This window comes from Hylobates moloch, unplaced genomic scaffold, assembly GCF_009828535.3.
Source record: "Hylobates moloch isolate HMO894 unplaced genomic scaffold, HMol_V3 SCAFFOLD_1, whole genome shotgun sequence".
Classification (NCBI taxonomy): Eukaryota; Metazoa; Chordata; class Mammalia; order Primates; family Hylobatidae; genus Hylobates; species Hylobates moloch.
In genome coordinates, this window is record NW_026652276.1 from 91,206,453 (window position 1) to 91,229,050 (window position 22,598).

The window sequence follows — 22,598 nt, forward strand, 5'->3', positions numbered from 1 at the left end:
CCCTGTGCTCTGCTCCTGCCTCAAACTCTACAATCTGCTTCTTCTGATGAAGAAAACATTGAGCCATTTGGTGCCATCAGGCATTGGCCTAGACCTTCTTCCTGCTCAGATATTCCGTGTTGACTCTCTTCTTGGGTGTGGCATCTTAAGGCCTCAACTACAGAAATAATTTTGTGCATTTAGATGAACACTGACTTCTTAAAAATATATTAAATGGTTATACAATGAAACCATTAGAACCGAATTAGTACCCACTAGTGCCAGAGGAGACATATATTTATGAGGGCTAGCAAACTGGAATGCCTGTAGGAGCTGGCAAAGAGCTTGTAGGTATCCTGAGGATGGATTGAGGGTAGACGGATAGAAGGACAGATGTGAGATAAAGCAAATGCAGTAAAACGTACCTTGCAAAATCCAGGTTGTATGGGTATTCTCTGTAATATTCTTGCAACATTTTTGTATGTTTGAAATTTTTCGAAATGAAATGAGGGGAAAAAAACCTTATCAAATAGTGTACATAAAAGCATGTGCATTGTATTGTGTATAAATTATACCTCAATTTTAAAAAGAGAGAAAGAATGAGGACAGGAATGTGCCTAATAGTGCAGGCTCCTCCCATGGACACTCAAATTAAATTACATACACTTCTGTGGCTCAGATTTGGCCCAATGCAGCCAGTTCTCCAGCCCTGAAGAGTCTAGGAAGCATGCAAGCACCTCTGAGGCCAGACTGCCCGGGTTTAAATTCCACCTCCACCAATTGCTAAGTCTCACCTTGGGAAGTTTACTTAACCTTTCTATCCAGTTCTTCAGCTGTCTATTTCATGCAGTTGTTATGAAGATTAGGTGAATTAATTTTATAAAATTTTATAATTAATTAGTTTTGTAATTTGTAAAGAACTTAGAAAAGTGCCTGGCAGAAAATAAATACCTAGTGTTTGATCATTTTTGTTAAAAGTTAAACCTGAATTTAGTTAGAAATTAAAAGTACTCGATTCTGAAGATGATTGGGCTGGACTGGCAGAGCTAGAGAGACTGAAGAATCATTTCACCTGAAGGCCTTTAAAAATTTTAGCCTCTATTTCGGGACCACAAGGTCCCAACAGATGACCTCTGAGTGGATGACTAGCTGCATAAACTGTACAGAAATTTTAATTGGGGTTCCCTCTTGCATTAGGAATCATGATTTGAGATGTTTTAAAATGCAACAGCCCCTCTGTGCTGTGTGTGTTTATGAATTTAGCCTACTGAATCAAGTGATTTCTTTCTCTCCTGCTAAAAACAGCTGGACTATAAGAAACAGTACGAAGCCAACAAAGCCCACTGGAAGTGGACCCCTGACCGACCGGACTTCCTCCAGGCTGCCAAGTCATCCCTGCAGCAAAGCGATGTAAGACAGGAGAGACATAGACGATCGTAACTGCATACTGCACCTGAGAAATACAATGAATATTTCTAATAACCACTGTCAGGAGTGTTAACCCTTGCTCGTTTGAGATCCGAGGAGAGGAGGATGGTTGGGGGAGCGATAGGGGAGCTCAGAACCGAAACCTCCCCATGGAGCCTATTCTCCTTTGGCTGGGCCTGGACACAAACGGCTGAGTTCTGACTGAGCCTGGGGAGAGTCTGGAGGAAGACTGGGGATGGAAGGGCTTGGTCTGGGGAGAGTCTGGAGGAAGACTGGGGATGGAGGGGCTTGGTCCTGGCAGCTGGGCTGAAGAGGAGGAGTCCAAAATGCAGTGAGGGGCCAAGAAGCTCTTTCCCTCATTCTGGTAGCACGTCTTTGTCCTCTCCTTAAGAGGATTCCCTGTGGGTTTAATCAAATGCCCAGCTTCCTCCTGTGCTGTGACCCTTCCCTTTTCTTCTGCCTTTCTTCTGTAACAGTTTGAATATAAGCTGGACCGGGAGTTCCTCAAGGGTTGCAAGCTTTCTGTCACTGATGACAAAAACACGGTGCTCGCCCTCAGGAATACTTTAATAGAAAGTGATGTAAGTATCTAGTTCCTTCCATGATACCTGATCTCACTCAGGGCCATTTTCCATGGTACAGTCCCCAGGGACACCAGGGAAGGATGGAGAAGAGCTGCTTCCATCAGGGCTCAGGTATGGGTCCTGAATTATGGCCTATCCTGTGATGGACACCAGCAGTCAAGCAGGGCAGCAGCAGTGCAAGGGCCATTAGATCCAGGTGACAGTCCTCGATTTATACTGCACCAGCAGAAAGTTCACACAGCAGGAATTAGGACCCTGAAGGCCTGGCTAGACTCTTTATGGAAACGCCATGATTTGTTTTCTATGGGATCATACTTTCCCTTCACTACAGTTTCCTCCTCTGTAAAGAAGCAATAATAATGGGCTTATGGAGGGCTTACGGGAGGGACAAATGGCATATCTGAGCATGCCGTGAACATAAATCTGACTATATAAAGATTCATCATGAGATCTATTTTGATTGTTGTTATTAAAACCACAACTTGCTAGACATAAGGAAAAAACCCTTTTGAATATTTCCCAAGATTTGCAAGTATCACATCTTTTATTGAGTTTAGTATTGTCAACGATGCTGTTCTAGTGGTTTGGGGGTGTAATAAAAATATGTAGGATATCCAGCAGAGCTAAAGAAATGCCCTTTATCCTGTTCCTGAAGCTGAAATACAAAGAGAAACATGTCAAGGAAAGAGGAACCTGCCATGCCGTACCTGACACGCCTCAGATCCTGCTGGCGAAGACTGTCAGCAACCTGGTGTCTGAGGTAACTCCCAGCTGCCCATGAGTTCTGCTTCCCTCTTGGGAAAATGCCCCAGGCAGATGCGTTAATGAGCTCTCTATGGATTCCCCCAGAACAAGTACAAGGACCATGTCAAGAAGCACTTGGCACAGGGCTCATACACAACACTACCAGAGACCCGGGACACTGTTCACGTCAAGGAAGTGACCAAGCATGTCAGTGATGTAAGTGATCAACCATCGGTCTCTTGGCAGCAACAATGCCACTTGACTGTAGAATCTGGTGAAATACTGTCAGTTGCCTTTTGCTTCCTTTATGTAGCTTCACTCTTACCATCAATATCTACATGTGAATCTTAAACTCTGATTTTTAAAATAACCCAGTATTTACTGGCTTTCCAATTCTGGCAATTATGGCAAATGTGGGTTTTGCTACAGGACATGTAATCTAGCCATATCAGATATTACTAACCTATTAACAACAGAAGGAGACATTGCTGATTAGGAGCGGCCTCTCCTACTATTAAACTGCTACCCAATTTTAGAAAGGTAAAACTACCTCTTTGGGCCTCAGTAATCTCTGCCCTCTCTATCCTTATCAACAATGCTGTAGTAACCTTGGTATTATATGAGTCCCATATGGTCCCATATATTTTTAAAAGGTAGAAATGGTAAATAAGAGCTTAATTTGCCTATACCCAGGTTCTCTAAAGATTACCAGGTGGTTCTGGTGTTGGGTTGCAGGACACAAATGACAGAGAAGAACTAGAATATGGGTCTTATCTAAGTCCCAGACTGATGCCAGGAGCATGGATTTTCCTGGAGATTTCACAGTTCTTCAAGTAAACCAACTCTGTTCCCAGCTTCCTCTACTCATAGAAGTAATTTTGGCTCTATTTAGACAAATTACAAAAAGAAGTTTGTCAAGGAGAAAGGAAAATCCAACTACTCCATCATGCTGGAGCCACCAGAGGTGAAACATGCTATGGAAGTGGCCAAGAAGCAAAGTGATGTAAGTTTTCCCTCTCAACATTCTCGGCAGCCCACTTGAAGCAGTGGAACCAGATTGGTGCATTCTCTTGTTCCAGTATGTGGTCACTCTAATTCCTCTATGTGGTAGTTTCAAAAAGTTAGTGGTGAGAATTGGTTTGGGTTTAAGGAAAAAAGCTGATTGTGCTTAACGGGGACTTTAGAAAGATAGTGTATCTCGGCTGGGCGTGGTGGCTCACGCCTATAATCCCAGCACTTTGGGAGCCCAAGACAGGCAGATCACGAGGTCAGGAGTTCGAGACCAGCCTTGCCAATATGGTGAAACCCTGTCTCTACCAAAAACACAAAAATCAGCCGGGCATGGTGGTGCACACCTGTAGTCCCTAGCTACTTGGGAGGCTGAGGCAGAAGAATCACTTGAACCCAGGAGACAGAGGTTGCAGTGAGCTGAGATTGTACCACTGCACTCAAGCCTGGGCAACAGAGTGAGATTCCATCTCAAAAAAAAAAAAAAAAAAAAAAAAAGCATATGTCTTGAGTAAACATTTTCTTCCCCAATAAAGGTCGCTTACAGAAAAGATGCCAAAGAGAACCTGCATTACACCACAGTGGCTGATCGACCAGACATCAAGAAGGCCACACAGGCAGCCAAACAGGCCAGTGAGGTAAGGGTGTCATGAAAATGTCCCCAGTCCCCAACAGCCACTGCCAAGGCATGCCAGGCAACCATCACCTATTGCCCATTTTGGTTTTCTCTGATTCAGGTGGAGTACAGAGCCAAGCACCGCAAGGAAGGCAGCCACGGCTTAAGCATGCTCGGTCGCCCAGACATAGAAATGGCCAAGAAGGCAGCCAAGCTGAGCAGCCAGGTAATGCAGATGGGTGCACTGGTGGCTCTCATGTGAGATTATAAAAGACCTTGCAGGAAAAAGTGATTTCCAGATTGAAAATGCAAAGGGATGCTGGGTCTGTAATAGTACTGCAAAGCTTCAAGAGTTATAAAAAGTGCGCCGAGGGCCTTTTCTCGTTTCCCTCTAAGCTGTCTAGACCTTTCTTGTTCTCCACTTTACCATTTATGGGCATTTGTCTGGGTGTCTGTATGCTTAACTATCTTTATGTGACAAAAACATCAGCTCATGAGATCCTACTGGAACCTCTCCCCAGGCCTTAAGAGTTTCATCCTCGGGGTCTGATTCATACTTGAGTCACCTGGGGTAGATTTAACATTAACAGCAATGAAATTCTAACTTCTAGAATCCAACCAGATGAAAATATTCATTTTTTTTCATTAAACATACATATATTAACTGCCTGAGCAGATGTCTTCAGATTACTTGTCCATGGATAAATCATTAAAATTTTGTTTGGCACGTGTTGGATCAGGGTATGCACAGGGTGCTGATGGAGAATGCCACATTCTTGCAGATCTCATATTATTGAGAAGCAAATGGACTCAGAAATGTGTTGCCCAAACCCAGTTACCACATGACTTATTTTCCCTTGTTAGACCAATTATCTAAAATTCCCCAAGTTATGACAGGTTTCAGACTTTAGCTCAGAGATCCCATCATCTACCACCAGATCTGTCGGAGCGCAAGTTTGATCCTATAGGACTTTAGCTTAAGAATATCTTATTTCTCCTCCAATTTACAGATCCTACCTTCTTTTTCCTTGTCCTCTCAGGTATCTGTTTGAAGAAATAGGTTTGGGATATACATTTGGTTGTTGTTTTGAGTGACTGACTTTCAGCAATAGCAAACATGGGATTCCAATCTTTTGGAAGATATAATGCAGTAATGTCAAGTGACAGAACGAGTTAGAATTATGAAAACACAAGAGGGTCAGATGACTGATGAAAAGCAAATATTATTTTTAAAAAGTTTTTAAACTTAAAATTCCTATGTAACATATTTTATTGTAAATTAATGGAATTGTATAAGTATTTGAAACTAAGATATGGGATCACCACCACCACCACCACCACCACCACCAACAACAACAACAACAACAACAAAAAAAAACAGTGGAATCTCTAAGAGTAATGAGATGTAACAAGAACTTACTTATTAATGCAAAAAGTTAATGTTTTTAAATGTACAAGGTCATATCATTATAATTTAAAAACAAACGACTATTGATGTTGAAATTTTGAAAACTTTATTGTTTTTGAAAATCAAGAGGCTCCTATTCCTAGTACTAAGTGAATTCTATGGTATGAAGAATGGGACCCCACGGGTCCCATTTACTTCCTGTGAAAGGCTGGTCTCCGGATTGACAGCTTCATGGTGTGGCCCTGGGCCCAAGGGAGCTTCAGCTGTGTGTGGGCTCTCCCTGTTCTGACTTTGCTGTCTTGCTGCGTACTCTAGGCAGAATACCTCAAAGGCCAAAGGAGAGGGCATGGCGCTGTATCTTATGACACCCCTATGATGAGGCATCTTAAGAAAATTAATGCACTCATCAGTGATGTAAGAAAGACTGAGACCAGCAAGCCATTATTTCTGTCTTCCTCTGATTCTCATCTACTTTCTTGGCATTGGTCAGGGGACTGACCAGGTTGCACTCTTTTCTGTTGATTTTTGTGTTGGAACGTGTAGATTGCTGTGGAAATTTGTTGAAGGATATAGTTTTGCACACACCCTTCTTTTCCTGCATGAAACTTTCCATCTGGAACATACCACTTGGAATAGGAAGGTAGACTAGACTCAGAGATGGCCTCCTAATGTATGTGTATGTTAGGTTGCTGACACTGATCAAATTAAATGATGAAAACAAACTGAGAATCTCATCTTCAACCAAAGAAACCTCTGCTTCTTAAGTTATTTGCCATTTTTGATTTTTAATATACTGAAGATTGGTATTTAATATAGTTTCTCAGTTCAGGCCTACTATGAATCAACAGTATAAACTTTTAATAGCTTTTCTAATTCTCGGGACTGTTCTTCAGTCTTTAGAAGCACCAGTATACATCTCAATTCACTAAAAAGGAGCTAAAAAATTAGATCTTAAACTTTAAATTAAACTCCTAAAAATATAATTAATTCAAAATCACTTTCCTATACTACATCCATAATAGGCCCAATTTCTGAGCCTGATGGGATTATAAATCCCGGGGACTGCCACTTGCCAATACACAGCATTGCAGAGTTGCCTCTTAGCTTCCATGGTTAATGGGAAAAAGCTTCACCATTCCCTAATGCCAAGTGTATATAGTTTTACTACATTACTCCCTAGTCAAACACCATTCCAAGAATTCCTAGAGTCCTAAACCTGGTGCATGTCCTTACCTTTCAAACTATACTAGTTTTAAGAAGATCCAGTCAAAAAGGAAGGCCAAAAGTGCTGAACTCAGATTCATATTAGTAGTTGTACTAAGCTGCATTTGTTTAGAGGACTTCCTATGGAGAAGGGAGCCATAACTTTTTTTCAGTTAAAAAGGTTGAAGTTAACTTGAAATTAACAGAATAAAAAAAAAAACTGAAGTGGAACCAATGGGATTGCTGCTTGAAAAATACCTCTTCAGAAACAAGTATTTTCTAAAAGATAGATAGATAGAAGAAGGACTTTTAGTTTGCTTCTAAAAGAAGCAGATTTTATTCTCATTTGAGGTGGGCTTTTGCTTCTTTTCTTCCCTACTCTGACTCTGCATATCTGGTTTGCTTTTCTGTGTTTCACAACTCTTGGGAACATCTCCTAGTTTTATGGACTTCTATATCTCTTAGGAAAAGTTGCCTTTGGTCCAGACACCAGCTCACACCTCAGACTTTCCTTAGCAGGCCTTCCACTTCTTTATTTGGGAGTGAAACTTTTTCAGGGAAGAGCCATTGTAGCATTTGTTTACATTTCTTTTTCCTTTACTTTGTGTGTCTGTCTCAGTGTGCCTGCATCATGCTGAACTGTTCTGCATGCTTATTTTTTCTCTGCATTTCCACTGAGGATTTATTAAAAGAAAAGCAGTCTCAGCATTGTGAATGCATTTTCTCTGATGTGGCAGATTTCATTGTTATTTTGTGTCTGTTGTGCTGGATGTGTCAAGTTGGGGGAGGTGAAGAGCAGTGATGAAGCATGAAGGGTACTGCTGTTAGTGTCTTTCATCTTAACAATAACAGAAACTCTAGGATTCCCTGAGGGTTAAATATTACCCTTTTGGTTGGCTAACATCTAGAAACAACAGCTCAGTTTTCATTCCTCCTAGAGTGAGTAACTAGTAGAATTCTACTTCTGGCCTTAATTCTACAATACAATACTGTTGACAAAAGCATCAGTTTGTTTTTCAATTAGGAGATGTTTCTGTCAGTTTCCATTCTGTTGAATTCTCCTATAAATCTCTTATTTATTTTGTGAGACAGGGTCTTGCTCTGTTGCCCAGGCTGGAGTGCAGTGGTGCGATCCTGACTCACTGCAGCCTCCACCTCCCAAGCTCAAGTGATCCTCCCACTTCAGCCTCCTGAGTAGCTGGGACTACAGGTGTGCACCACAATGCCCAGCTAATTTTTGTATTTTTAATGGAGATGGGGTTTCAGCATGTTGCCCAAGCTGGTCTCAAACTCCTGGGCTCAAGTAATTTGCCCACCTTGGCCTCCTAAAGTGTTGAGATTACAGGCATGAGCCACCACACCCAGCTACCATCCTCTTTAGATATTTTACCTAGACATAATGACTGTCTCTTCCTTTCAATCAAATCACATTTACTGAGCAACTATTGGTGCAAGGCATTGTGCTTATTTTTTAAATTGCAGTTACTTAGCCCTCTGCCTACCTAAACTTATTTTTATGTATACTAAAAGTATATTTAATCTTATTTTTTCTCATCATTCTAAAGTATCTCACTTTTTTCCTACTTCTAGTCTGAAATCACACTTGAAGCCATTAACTCCCAAACTCATATTTGTTTACTCAGGAGTTATACCATTTTTGGCCAAGTTTAATAATTTTTAAATGATATAGCCAAAGTACTATTTTAAAATAACAATAAATTCTCCTAATTTAATAGATTTCTTATTTTTCAACCTTCTTGATCATTTACAGCCCTTCTTTGGATTTCATACAGACTTAAATTGCTGTTGGTTTTGCTAGTTAGGAGTGCTAAAATGCTCCAAATCAAGTATGTTAAATCACATCTCTGAATTTAGCCTGAAGCCTTTTCCATTTTTTTTTTGTTTTGCATTAGAAAGAGGTGATTACTTTTTATACCTTGGAATAATATAAAAATGAGCAAGGCCAGTGATCGTATATTTGAATGCCTGTTGTCTTGTCATTCTTAATTATTAATAGTGTCTTCTTTAAATGTCCCAGTTTGGATAATAGATTATATGATCACTCTATGTACAACGCATATTCTTTGGCATTTGTGTCTCTACTATTCCCCAATTCCCAAATTGATTGATGTCCAGGAATAATTTGGATGTTTGCATTTGCTGTTAGGTTAAATACCGAGAAAATTTCGATAAAGAAAAGGGCAAGACACCAAAATACAATCCAAAAGACAGCCAGCTCTACAAAGTCATGAAAGATGCTAATAATCTTGCAAGTGAGGTATGTTTCTAAAACTGTGGTAAAATATATAACACGGTATTTGCCATTTTAACTGTTTTTAAGTGTGCAATTCAGTAGCATTTATAACACTCACAATATTATCCAACTACTGTCACTATTTCCAAAATGTTTTCATACCGACAGAAACTATAACTATTAAGCAAAAACTCTCCATTCCCTCCTCCCGTCAGCTCCTGGGAACCTCTTATCTACTTTTTGTCTCTATGCATTTGCCTATTTTAGAGAGCACATATAAATGGAATCAAACAGTATTTGTCCTTTGGTGTCTGGCTTATTTTACTTAGCATAATATGTTCAAGGTCCATCCATGTTGTAGGATATATCAGAACTTCATTCCTTTTTATGGCTAAATAATATTCCATTGTATGTATATGCCACATTTTGTTTATCCATTCATCTGCTGACAGACACTTGGGTTGTTTCTGCCTTCTGGCTACTTTGAATGAGGTATGGTTTTTCATCACCATCTCCAGCATTTGTTTGACGATGGGCTATCTCACTTTGATTTCCATTAGTGCTGTTCCATTTCCTATTTATGTGATTTCCTTTCTTCCACCTTAACACACAGGTTAAATACAAGGCTGACCTGAAGAAACTTCACAAACCTGTGACTGACATGAAGGAGTCTCTGATCATGAATCATGTCCTGAATACAAGCCAACTTGCCAGTTCTGTAAGCTCAGTCATTTGCTCCAGAAACAGCTTATTTTACCCATTTGGAACTAAATTCTTTCTCTGAGCCTAGATGCATCTTCTTCTCTGCTACTGATACCCTAGATTTATTACAAAACTGTTCTCATTTGAGTGTATTTTTCCAAATGACAAAATTAATTTACCAATTCTCCGTTGTCTGTAACACCTCTCAGAATGTAAAAATGCTTCTTTTTTAAAAATATTTAAACTTTGCCCTCCAATTAACCATTCCCTTTTCTCTAAGGACATAGAAATACCCTCTTGAATAGTTTCTTTCACTTTTAACTTTTTACTTATAACACCTACTTTGAACAAGCCACATAACCTAAGTGTTTACATCTTAACTGACAATACTGAACTTGGATCCTCATTTTTAAAACTTTTTCTTAACCTCCTGTTTAGTGTTTGCCATTTTTAGTTTGACCTTGACAATGGTGCTGTGTAAATGTCTAATCTAAAAAGGAAAAACAGGAATGCTGAGCAGCTTCTCCATCAATGTGCCTTTTTTGCCACCTTCCCCTCAGTACCAGTACAAGAAGAAGTATGAGAAGAGTAAAGGCCACTACCACACCATACCCGATAATCTGGAGCAGCTTCACCTAAAAGAGGCCACAGAATTACAGAGTATAGTAAGTGGATCAAGACCAATTTTTCCTCTGGCACACATTCATCCACAGTACAATGTGAAAAAAAATTTCATTGATTTCCTCCATTGTTTGAGAAAATGCACAAAGATATAAGGGGCTTTGAATTTGATAACTTTTTGAAACAAATTCTTATGTTATAAATTACAACAACATCTACATATAGTTGAGAAATATACATGCAATTATGTGCTACTGGCAGGGGCTGGAAGCATGAAGCTGGAAGCATGAAGAGTGTGTTATGAGGGGACAAACCCCTCATGGTAACTCCAGTGTGCCCCATGGGTTCGTGCCCCAGGTTAGGGAACACTACAGTAGATTATAGGGAGTCAGGAAGATTTCAAACAGAGAAGTGATATGATCAGGTATACTACCGAAAGCATTTCTGGGAATTTACAAAATTACTAAATTTGTAAGATACAGTCATATACCGCATGATGTTTTTGGTCAATGGCAGACCACTTGTATGATGGTGGTCCCCTAAGATTATAATGGAACTACCCTATGCAGGTGTACCATTTTAAAATCTTTAATACCATATTTTTACTGTACCTTTTCTATGCTTAGAGATATCAAGATACACAAATACTCTTGTGTTACAAGTGCCTACAGAGTTCAGTAAAGTAATATGCTGTACAGGTTTCTAGCTTAGGAGCAACAGGCTATACCATATAGCCTAGGTGTGTAGCAGGCTATACCATCTAGGTTTGTGTAAGTGCACTCTGTGATGTTCACACAATGATGAAATTGCATAACAAAGCCTTTCTCATAACATATCCCAGTTGTTAAGCAATTCATGACTATAATTGAAGATTCTCAGAGGAAAGAACTTACTATCACATGACCTCCTATATCACAAATTCAGCATTATTTAGGTCCCCTGTTGGGCATTAACCATGAGGACTACTAGAAACGTCCTCGTGTCTTTTGTAGGGCAGTATGTGTCCCCAGGCCTTTATTCCAACATCTTGTTACAACCCAAGAGCTCGGAGATTGAGCACTGCCATCAAGGTGCTGCGTACATGAGGGTCTTCGCCTGTTTTTCCAGTTCTGCTCTGTCACATACAAACATTTATGTGGCTCCCCTGATTCTTAACCACGTTATGAGGATGAGGAAATTGTATTTATACAACAGCCTTGAGGCTCTTTTGTCAGTCAATATGTAAATAGTGTTCATTTTTATACCAATTTATTGGCTGCATTAAATATATGGCCAGTCAGGACCCACATAGAGTTGTTTACTTATAAATAAAGCTCCATGTGTTATCCATTCAATCTAGACCCCAGGTCTCTGATAAAAGTTCTTGTGAAAGAAAAACTAAGGATTTTTATCAGAAATATTCAAAGTGTTTACAGCTGCCCATCAATTATTGACCAACATCATCTACCTGGGTAATTTTCCCCATGCATTTTCTTGCATCAGCATTTCTCTCAGCTGGTTCTTGTCAATGATTCTTTTGTCTCCTTGAATTGAATCCAAATCCTAATTATGCCTTGCAGACAGTAATGGTACCCATCCCCTCAACACCTAGACACCAAAAAAATGTACTGGATCTGAAACATAACAGGAAACTGTTTTGAGTGGCAATGAGATGCCATCCAATTGACAGAACATATCAATTAAAAAATACTATCCTTAAACTGCTGTCTAGGAATTGACCCAAGGAGAGATATCTAACATGGCTTTCTATCACCAGGTGAAATACAAAGAAAAGTATGAAAAGGAACGAGGAAAACCCATGCTGGACTTTGAAACACCAACGTATATCACTGCCAAAGAGTCTCAGCAGATGCAGAGTGGGGTATGTCAAAAAAACCACACCACACAACAATGATCCACCACACTACTGAACACAAGCTCTGCCCATGACATAGCCAGTTTCCTGTCATCCAAAAAGTGATAGCTGATGAAACTTTTTATCATGTGATCACTAAAATCTTCTCCATCTCAGAAATCCTATGGTTCAGCTATTTTTTAAAAATGCTCTAGGTAGTAGATATTTACCATATGTCTTATTTCAACAGCCATTTCTGTAAAATTAGAACATGGAAAACTATTCCCAACACAAACAAATTATACTGAATGTAATTTGGATTTTCCTTTATGAATGAAAAGTTCCCTCCACACAGACACCCCTTTGGCTTTGAAATGCTCTACTCTTAGTAGAATGCCCCAAGCCAAAAAAAAGGGTATTTGTGATCAAGATGTTTATCAAGATACCAGATAATCAAAAGTTAAGATGCCATATTCGTCATTCTAGAATTGTAAGCAGAAACATTAAATTTTTTTTTGTCATTTTTAACCAAGAGTAGAGAATGGAATCTTATTTTAAATCTTACTCTGTCTTCAGTGGGAAATGGGCTTATTTGGAATTTCCATTTGCCTCTCTTCCTCCAACTATAAAGAAAAATTGTTTTAAATAAAAGTAGCAGTTTGTGGAGCTTTCCGGTGATAGAATGTCAGGTCATCAAAACTTTAAAATGGTTTCAAACAATTGGCGAATCTGAGTAAAGGATCTATAGGAGTTTCTTATACTGTTCTTGTGACTTTCCTGTAAATTTAAAATTCTATTAAAATAACAAAATTACAAAAGTAGAGTTCCAACATCTGTTCCAAGCCCCTCTGTGAGTCAGCCAAGTCTGGAGACTGGAGAGGAGATGGGGCAGGGAGGCAGAATGGACAAAACCATAGAATTCCTCTGTGCCTCACTGCCCACCTAAGCTATTCAGTGATTTTTAAAAAAACAGGTCAAAACTCTTGAGTGTGGTGGCATACACCTGTAGTCCCAGCTACTCAGCAGGCTGAGGCAGGAGGATCACTTCAGCTCAGGAGTTTGAGACCAGCCTGGGCAATATAGCAAGACCCCATATCAAAAAAACAGGTCATGATTAGGAAAAAAAGCAAGTTAGCATTTGGTAGCCTTAGGCTCTTCTTCCTCTGCGATTTTTTTTCCCCTTGCATCACTGACTTGTAATTCTGAAATAAAATCTTTTGTCACCTTAAGAAAGGTGTGGGAAAGTTCAGAAGAGACAACAGAGGATTCAGAGTCTTGATGGTGCATCCATCCTTCCACTCTGCGAAGGGCCTGCCCCAGTCACAACATTAGACTGATGAGTGAGGGGCCCATCAAAGTGTCTCAGCCTGAGTTTCCTTGTGGCCATTTGCTCCAGACAAAGTATTTCAAGTACAATCATACATGTTTCAAATGTGTGACCATTAGCAGAACTATGATCGAGTTAAGAGCCCATATATGGAAAATGCTATTATTTTTTTTCTTCCTGAGATGGAGAGATAAATTGTAATAAAGATTTTTTTTTAACTTGTCTTTCCTTCCTACTTACATTAGAAAGAATATAGGAAAGATTATGAAGAGTCCATTAAAGGCAGAAACCTGACTGGCCTGGAGGTCACGCCAGCTTTGTTACATGTCAAATATGCAACTAAAATAGCAAGCGAGGTAGTGCCCACTTGGTCTTTTCTTTCCCGCTTAATCCAAATAATTGCACTAATGACACTCATTAATGTGTTCCTCCTACCATTTACATCACCACCTAACTGTGGGTTTCAAATTGGGTTCTCATGTGCTTGGTACTACCACCTAATCTATTACCCATGTTAATTCTTATGTTTTATTTGAATATTACCTTAGCATTCTATTAACTTCAAGTTTTCATTTGCTATTTAATGTTAACTGATCATGCTTATACCCTGCCTTTATTCATATTTTTACTTACTAAACTGTGAACCCTTTAAAAATTGGAATTGTTTCTTATTTTCTTCTTTGCCTAAGAGAATCAATCTGGGCTTTCTTGTCAGTGTTGTTGCTTTTCTTTCATGATATAGAAAGAGTACAGGAAAGATCTAGAGGAAAGCATCCGTGGGAAGGGCCTCACTGAAATGGAAGATACACCTGACATGCTAAGAGCAAAGAATGCCACTCAAATCCTCAATGAGGTAGGCCCACAGCTGAATTCATAGAGCATCATTTCTTTGTTAGCCAAATTACACCAGAAAAAGCAAAACAAAAACAGAGAACAGAGAAAAACAGAGCTTTTGATTTTCAGATTCCATATACAACATAACTGTTAACCATTACATAAAATATATCTCAATTTCTGATGAATGGCTATTATAACAGTATGTTTCTGTAGTGGTTATCATAATCTATTATCTAATATTATTTAACTTGATATATTTGGTGTGCTTATTTACATAAAAACACGACACTGGAGTGGTGTGCACCTAAGTGTAATCTTAGTTATGTACCAAACTAGATGTACAATTTACTTTATACTCTAATCTGCTAAGCAGAGAATGCTAAAAGTATTCAAAAGGAGACCTCTGTTGACCCATACTGACTTGCATAGAATAGTTTCCTCCAGAGGACTTCTGGAGACACCACTCCATCCTACCACACGGAGGAGTGAAGGTGAAGAGTAGCAAGCAACACTATCTGTGATAACTGGGGTGGCGTGGTATGTGGATTTATATTCACCCTGTATGTTTATTACCTAGTAGTAGAATTTAGGTACCTTTTTTTTTCTTTTAATGCTACTATAGAAAGAGTATAAGCGAGACCTGGAACTGGAAGTCAAAGGAAGAGGCCTGAATGCCATGGCCAATGAAACTCCGGATTTTATGAGGGCCAGGAATGCTACTGATATTGCCAGTCAGGTCAGTGCTACTATTCGATGTCAATTTTTCAGGAAAGTAGTTGTAACTTTAAGGACATAAAGTGTCCCTCTGTCATCTGATTTATTGGTGAAAGTCACATGCATATAATGGCATTCTTGAACATCTGCCTGGAGGAATCCACCCCAATGAAAGGATGGAGGACCCTTTGCCAGGCTCATTGCTGTCTGCCTTTCTGAGTTTATAGGCTCTGGGGACATTCAGAGCAAAGGGCAGAAATTGAGGAATTAAGTAGCTGTTTGGAGCTGGGGCAAACTCGACATCCTGGCCTTGTTTCTGAGTCAATCCACTCATTTGATGCCAGGAATTCCTTGCTTAGAATATCTTGCGAGTTCTTCCTCTCCTTTCAAGCCCTAAGTTTAGAACAGTTTTTAGGCATCTCAGCTTGTCTAATGCTCATTGGTATGGGTCTTTTGCTTATTTGTCATCCTCCCAGCTCATATGTAAACAATCCATGCCTATCTGGTGATGATCCCTCCTTACCCATATCCCATCCTGCATCCAACTAAATCTTCTCTCAACAGCTAGGACTTGACCTTTCTTACTAATCTCACTCTTTGGTATAAAACTATGAACAAAATAGGAAGAAATATCTGTTGAATGTCAAATGAATGAGTCCCTCTTGGAAAAGAAATATGGCTCACCTCTTAATCAAATCAAGCCAACAACTGTTGTGCACATTGTAAACATTTACCCAACTACTGGGTGTCGTTTTACAGATTAAGTATAAGCAATCAGCAGAAATGGAGAAAGCCAATTTCACTTCTGTGGTTGATACTCCAGAGATCATTCATGCCCAACAAGTCAAGAATCTTTCAAGCCAGGTAAGGACATTCGTCATGCCATCACTCATAAACCCCAATCATGAAAGAATGGAAGTCCTTCCATTAATACCTTAAGAGATTCTTCAAATCAGTTTTTCCCAATAAAAAAGAGATTCACAAGGTGCAGTGGCTCACGTATGTATTCCCAGCACTTTGGGAGGCCAAGGCAAGTGGATCACTTAAGTCCACGAGTTTGAGATCAGCCTGGGCAATGTGGCAAAACCCTGTCCCTACAAAAATTGGCCAGGTGTGGTGGTGCATGCCAGTCCCAGCTTCTAGGAAGGCTGAGGTGGGAAGATCAATTGAGCCCAGGCAGTTGAGGCTGCAGTCAGCTGTGACTGCACCACTGGGTGATAGGTGATACTCTTAAAAAAAAAAAAAGAGAGAGGGGCCTGGCATGGTGGCTCATGCCTGTATTCCCAGCACTTTGGGGGGCCGAGGTGGGTGGATCACGAGGTCAGGAGATCCAGACCATCCTGGCTAACACGGTGAAACTTTATCTCTACTAAAAAAATACACAAAAATTAGCCGGGTGTGGTGGCGGGCGCCTGTAGTCCCAGCTACTTGGGAGGCTGAGGCAGGAGAATGGTGTAAATCCAGGAGGCAGAGCTTGCAGTGAGCCGAGCTCACACCACTGCACTCCAGCATGGGCAACACAGCAAGACTCTGTCTCAAAAAAAAAAAAAAAGAAAAGAAAAGAGTGAGAGGGTAACCTACGATGCAGGAATTTTAAGGTACTGAAGAACTCTTACATGGTACAACTTGTAATTAATGAATCAATATTTTAACATGTAAAATCTCTTATGATGTGGCTTTAAAAATGTGTGCGCAAATCTGTAAGAAACAAAGTAGCCCACATTTGGATTACCAATCTCAAACAAGATTGAGACTGAGAACACACAGTCTAAACCCTGACTCCCCTCATGATGAATAACTCTCCATCTTCCTACAAACAGAGAGATGAAAAAAAGTAGGCTGTCCTTCACACCCCAGGATAGGCCTTTATTTGTATTAACGATTGTCAGTGATGGTCAGGAGTCTGCAATTTGTTTGAGTGGCACCAGATTAGAATTTGTGCTTGTCTTCTGATCAATGAGTTCCAAAGCCATAGTTAACGTGCCCTAGCTGTGCTTTATAGGCACCTGGGGATGTAGATTCCCTGGTCCAACTCTGGAATTTTGATGCTAGTAAATCTGTGGTAGGCTCTGGAAATCTATTTTTGTTTGTTTTTAATTTTCACAGATAATCTCTTAATGTCCAATCAGGTTGGGGAATCAAGGATTTCAACCCTTTATTGGCAACATATAGTTGTATATTGTAAAATTACACATGAAAAATATAGTTATCACTAGAGAGTGGTTTGATTAGGAAGCAGGTATATTCAAATGGTAGAAATGTTTTCTTTTCTTTGAAGGGTAGGGATGCGGAAGAATAATTAGCTTTTTAAAAATTACCAAAATTATATGGGCTCCAAATTACCATGTTGTGTTCATTGAGGGAGCCAGGGAGGCTGACATTCTTGGGGCTGTGAGAGGCTCACCAGCCTTTTACCTTCTGCTTTTGACACTGCTGATCTTTAACGAAAGCTTCAGCATGTGGGCCTATCCCAGTGTGGAATCAAGTCACTTGCTCTGCTCTCCTGGGGCTCTGGCTGGTTCCTCAAGGCCTAAAATATAGCCAGGCAAGTTAGTTCCTCCCCAGTTCAGATCAGTATTTACAGTTGAATGGTAAATACTGGTGAGATGGTGCTTGTGTTTCCACAAACTTGCTTCTTGATTTCCAATGGAGAGTCTGTATTTATAACTCTTAAACCTCATGCTTGGGGGTTAATACAAGCAATGTAAGCTGACTCACAAATTTAGGATACTATACAGTAGTCTCCCCTTATCCGAGGGGGATATGTTCCAAGACCTCTAGTGGATGCCTGAAATTACAGACAATACCTAACCCTATATATACTGTTTTTTCCTATACATATACACCTAAGAGAAAGCTTAATTTGTAAATTAGCACAGTAAGAGATTAACAATAATAGAACAATTATAACAATATACTGTAATAAAAGTTATGCAGTTACATGCATGTGGTCTCTCTCTCTCCCTCAAAATATCTTATTGTAATGTACTCTTATTTTTGACCGAGGTTGACTACAGTTAACTGAAACAGTGGAAAGTGAAACCTCAGATAAGTGGGGACTACTGTACTGAATACTTAATACCAGTATGGCAGGCCAGGTCTCACTAACAACTGTTTGAGTACTAAATGAATGGTTAAGTTAGATATTAAAAGCCAGTGTCCCTGTACAAAGGCTGGGATGTAACAAAAGCCCACCAAAAGTTTCGTCTAGGCCATTCCTGGGCCTTAAAGCATAACAAAATAATGAATTCTTAACAGGACCCATGTAGAATTAAACAAGTTTTACTGTGGGTCTAAAAAAATCTCCCCAGGCCTCCACATACAAGTTTATTGGGGGTCTGAAGAAACTCCTCAAACCTCCCTGATTTAGCAGGAGACAACATAAGAGTAATCACCCCAGCACCTGAACCCATTTAAATTAAGTAAATTTACTGAGGCTCCAGAGGAGGGTCTTCAGAATTCAGACCTTAGTTATAAATTAAAAGAAGTTAATCACTTATGTCTTTAGATGAATGAACACTTACACAAAGACATATAGCTTAAAAGGTAAGCTCTGAAAAACTTCGTAATTTTGAGTTGGCCTGGTGATAATTTCCAGGCCTTCTCCCAGTAACCAGTTACAGAAATAAAAACTCTTGGTCGGGCGTGGTGGCTCACGCCTGTAATCCCAGGACTTTGGGAGGCCGAGGTGGGCGGATCACGAGGTCAGGAGATTGAGACCATCCTGATCAACATGGTGAAACCCCATCATTAGCTGGGTGTGGTGGCGCACACCTGTAATCCCAGCTACTCGGAAGGCTGAGGCAGGAGAATCGCTTGAACCAGGGAGTCAGAGGTTGCAGTGAGCCAAGATCACGCCACTGGACTCTAGCCTGAAGACACTGCGAAACTCCGTCTCAAAAAAAAAAACCTCTCTTCCTCCCAAGTTCATCTGCATTTCATTATTGGGCCACGAGAAATAGCAGCCCAACCCTCAATTTGGTCTGGGAACACCAGGGAGTTCAGGTCCCTTTCTCCCAGAATACATCCAAGTTCCGTGTTCATATGTGATTACCCCTCTAAGGGATTAGCACCAGCTCTGCAAACCAGTTGAGGTAGCTTTTGCTTAATCTTGGAAAAAATAAAAGAAAAACAATAAAAATAAAATAAAAGGACGATTGTTTCTACTCTTTTCCCAGGACAATGAGAACTGTTGTCCTTACATCTACATAGCTAAGGAGTCATCCAGGTGACTTTTTCCATGAACAAAACATTTGTTCCTGGTGAACTACTGTTTCTTCCAAAAAATCTTGGCTTTAATTTGCTTCCATTTAGATGAACAAAATCTAGGCCTAAATCTCTCACTGGCTGAAACTGCTTGTTTGTTGTCTCTGGCAAGATTACAAATTTCAATACTTATAAATGTAATTCCTATATTAACAATGTAAATAGAGACAGACAGAATAGTTTTATCCCCATTATAACAGTGGCTAGTCTCATTCCTCAGCCCTCAGCCCTACAAACCAAAACTTCCCTGAAGAGTGGAGAAAACTGGAGCTAAGTTAAGCTAGAGAGAAAAGTGAAAGGACATAGTGACAAGCAATGAAAGAAAAATAAGGCTCTAAAGTGTTCTGCTGCAGAGAATAAAAACAATCATTTTGGTGGTGGGACTGACTGCCCACTGGCGTCTGGAAAAGCAGCCTCTGTATGGACATGTCTCTCCAGCCAAAGGCTGGGGCAGGACAGGGGAGCCCAAGGAATAGTGATGTCTGGTTCAGAGCAGTCCTTGGCCAGTCAGCTGGCCTTAGTGACGCTCCAGGTGTGTCTGTTTGGTAGAGCTGCCAGTCCTGTCAGGCTGCTTTCTGCAGCATCAAGAGCCATATTCTGGAAATGCCTCTGGGCCTGCCTGTTTGCCTGCCTGCTCAGTCCTGTAGCTGGGAGCCCTGACCACACCTGCTCATGGCTCAGTGAACATCTTGTCACCAGCTAAGGCTTTCTAGAGGTCACGTCTTTGACTCTTAACCCTCCAGCTTCTCTCTGCCTGCCTGTTGAACGGTCTGGCTACATAGCTTCATCCAGCCCAGCGAGGACTACTGCCACTGGAGGCATCCCCATCTCCTTCTCTGGGCCTTGCTGGCTGTGACTTTCCTCCTGTGGACCAGCTAGCAAGGTTCCCCCTCTGCCAGCTTTGCCATGACAGTAGGTCCTACTGAATGTCTGGGCTCAGCTTTCCTGGAAAGAAAAAGTATGGTGCTCTTTGACTGAGAGGGTTCTTCCTTGCAATGCCCTAACATCCTTGGACAGTTAAGAAAATACAAACGACTTTCCCTCTGCTGAGCCTGGAAGGGCTAAAATAGCCTATTTTAGGTCCCATTGGCCTATATCCCTGTGGTGTTTACCCTCCTTATTTCTTGGAATCTATTCCCAGAAAAAGTACAAGGAAGATGCTGAGAAGTCCATGTCATATTATGAGACTGTTTTGGACACACCAGAGATACAGAGAGTCCGGGAGAACCAAAAGAACTTCAGCCTTGTAAGTTTTTACTAAATGTAAGGCACAGCCCACAGGCACCTAGAGGTGCTGAGGAAGATGCCTCTGGATACCCCAGGCTTGCAGTGGGGCTGTTGTGCAGCCCTCCACACCTCCCATCCTGCCCCAGGAAATGTGTGCTCAATTCATCTCTGGGCTCACCTTATATCTTAATTCCAAATCACAGCATGAAAGACCCATCTGTTACTTCGTTGGTGGTGTAGGGGAGAAAATATAGTATCTTTTCCTCACCCATGGCAAGGTTCATGGCTAAAACCCCTGTAGCAAAAGATAGATTAACAAGAGACACACAATTTATTTAATAAAAGCTTCAGAATGACTACCCAAAGGGAAATGTGTGTATTTTTATGGATAGAGATGCAGAAGTGTGATTGGACAAAGAGGGGTATGATCCAACGGTAATAAACAGGGGATTTAGCGAGGCCTCTTTGTTCAGATTCTCCTAGTATCTCTGTGTCTTTGGCTCCTTTCCTCTGGGTCTAGGGAGGACCCTTCTGGAAGGAGGGGCTTATTGCCTGCTTTAAACGAAGGTCAGATAATTATTATCTGCTTCAGGAAAAAAACAGAGAAGGCCAGAAACATCCTCCTGCTTCTGCTGTTTTTTCAAATGCCAAGGTGCCATATTTTGGGGTAGTGTATCCTAAACCCTGTCAGTGGCTTCCTTTACTGAATGTGAACTATCACTGCTTTCCATTAGTGGTGACATCTATCTTTTTCAAAGTTAAATCTAAGCAAGGGATACTTAAACAAAAACAAACCCCTAGCTTTATATGTTTTTTAAAATTAGTTTCTCCACAAAATTCTTATCAAGTAATTTCCCTTGGGCATAATTATTGTGGCATAGACTTTTTTTTAAAGATACAGAATTTTAATTTTCTTTACATAATATAGGACAAATAAAGGAAATAAAGCAATGTTGAAATCTTAACAAGATGTTTACTCTTTCTTCATAGCTCCAATACCAGTGTGACCTTAAAAACAGTAAAGGAAAAATTACAGTTGTTCAAGACACGCCAGAAATACTGCGTGTAAAAGAAAATCAAAAGAATTTCAGCTCGGTATATTTACTATTTTGCATTTAATGCTAACCTAGTCATTTCACTCTCCTCTTTAAAAATATACTAGCCTTATATTGATACAGACAATTAACATCTAACCTCCTCAGTAATACTAGCAGTGATTTGCTAAAATTCCCCATACTTTGCTCCAAAATCATCTCTCCAGAGACCATTTGAAATAACTTTAAAACTGCTAACAACGTAACTTTTATTTTTAAATTTTTTAATCCCAGAGCAGTAACATGTGTTGTCTTGCTCCAAGAAGATGGATTTCTTTTTGACATTGTGATTTCTTTTGTTATCCCTCCCCCAAATAACTGACTGACTTTGCATTTCTTTAATGGATTTTGTGTTACATATGGGAGGGTTTTGTTGTTAATCAACATTTCCTGGCTGTTCTCATCCTGTGTTAGTACGGTACCACAATCTTAGAAGAAATCTTAAGATCTGGAAAGTGATCCATGTTGTATAATTGGTCTGAGTCGGTGATACTGACATGGAAATGTCAGGTGTGGTGCTCTGGCACTTGCCTGGGAACATCGTCTAGTGTGTTGTTTTCACAGAAGTCATGTGTCCTAGTCTTTCTCCAGAACTGCTGGGTTTTCCTTTCTTCTGTGTAACACTGTCCTGATTCTGAATGCCCAGGTTTTATATAAAGAGGATGTCTCACCAGGAACGGCTATCAGAAAGACACCTGAGATGATGAGAGTGAAACAAACACAGGACCACATTAGCTCGGTAAAGACACAGC

The 22,598-nt window shown here is 40.3% G+C and overlaps 2 protein-coding genes across 12 annotated transcripts in view; one reads left to right on the top strand and one right to left on the bottom strand.

Annotated features, from left to right (window-relative positions):
* The window catches only part of NEB (nebulin), a 251,975-nt gene that overhangs the window by 208,343 nt on the left and 21,034 nt on the right, over positions 1-22,598 (top strand). The window contains exons 122-139 of the mRNA XM_058436183.1: positions 1,285-1,389; positions 1,884-1,988; positions 2,647-2,751; positions 2,841-2,951; positions 3,628-3,738; positions 4,280-4,381; positions 4,481-4,585; positions 9,138-9,248; positions 9,838-9,942; positions 10,487-10,591; positions 12,304-12,408; positions 13,954-14,064; positions 14,451-14,561; positions 15,168-15,281; positions 16,019-16,123; positions 20,667-20,771; positions 21,743-21,847; positions 22,493-22,585. Coding sequence (XP_058292166.1) covers positions 1,285-1,389; positions 1,884-1,988; positions 2,647-2,751; positions 2,841-2,951; positions 3,628-3,738; positions 4,280-4,381; positions 4,481-4,585; positions 9,138-9,248; positions 9,838-9,942; positions 10,487-10,591; positions 12,304-12,408; positions 13,954-14,064; positions 14,451-14,561; positions 15,168-15,281; positions 16,019-16,123; positions 20,667-20,771; positions 21,743-21,847; positions 22,493-22,585 — 1,914 coding nt within the window. The remainder of the gene's footprint in view (positions 1-1,284; positions 1,390-1,883; positions 1,989-2,646; positions 2,752-2,840; positions 2,952-3,627; positions 3,739-4,279; positions 4,382-4,480; positions 4,586-9,137; positions 9,249-9,837; positions 9,943-10,486; positions 10,592-12,303; positions 12,409-13,953; positions 14,065-14,450; positions 14,562-15,167; positions 15,282-16,018; positions 16,124-20,666; positions 20,772-21,742; positions 21,848-22,492; positions 22,586-22,598) is intronic.
* Positions 21,830-22,598, bottom strand: part of RIF1 (replication timing regulatory factor 1) — a 98,849-nt gene continuing 98,080 nt past the window's right edge. For 4 of the 11 annotated variants that reach the window (XM_058442056.1, XM_058442059.1, XM_058442054.1 and 1 more), the window contains one exon: positions 21,831-22,541. The gene's annotated coding sequence lies outside the window, so the exon portion shown is untranslated. Of the gene's footprint in view, positions 22,542-22,598 lie in introns of all 11 variants that reach the window. The other 7 variants (XM_058442069.1, XM_058442087.1, XM_058442086.1 and 4 more) reach the window with 3 other exon arrangements.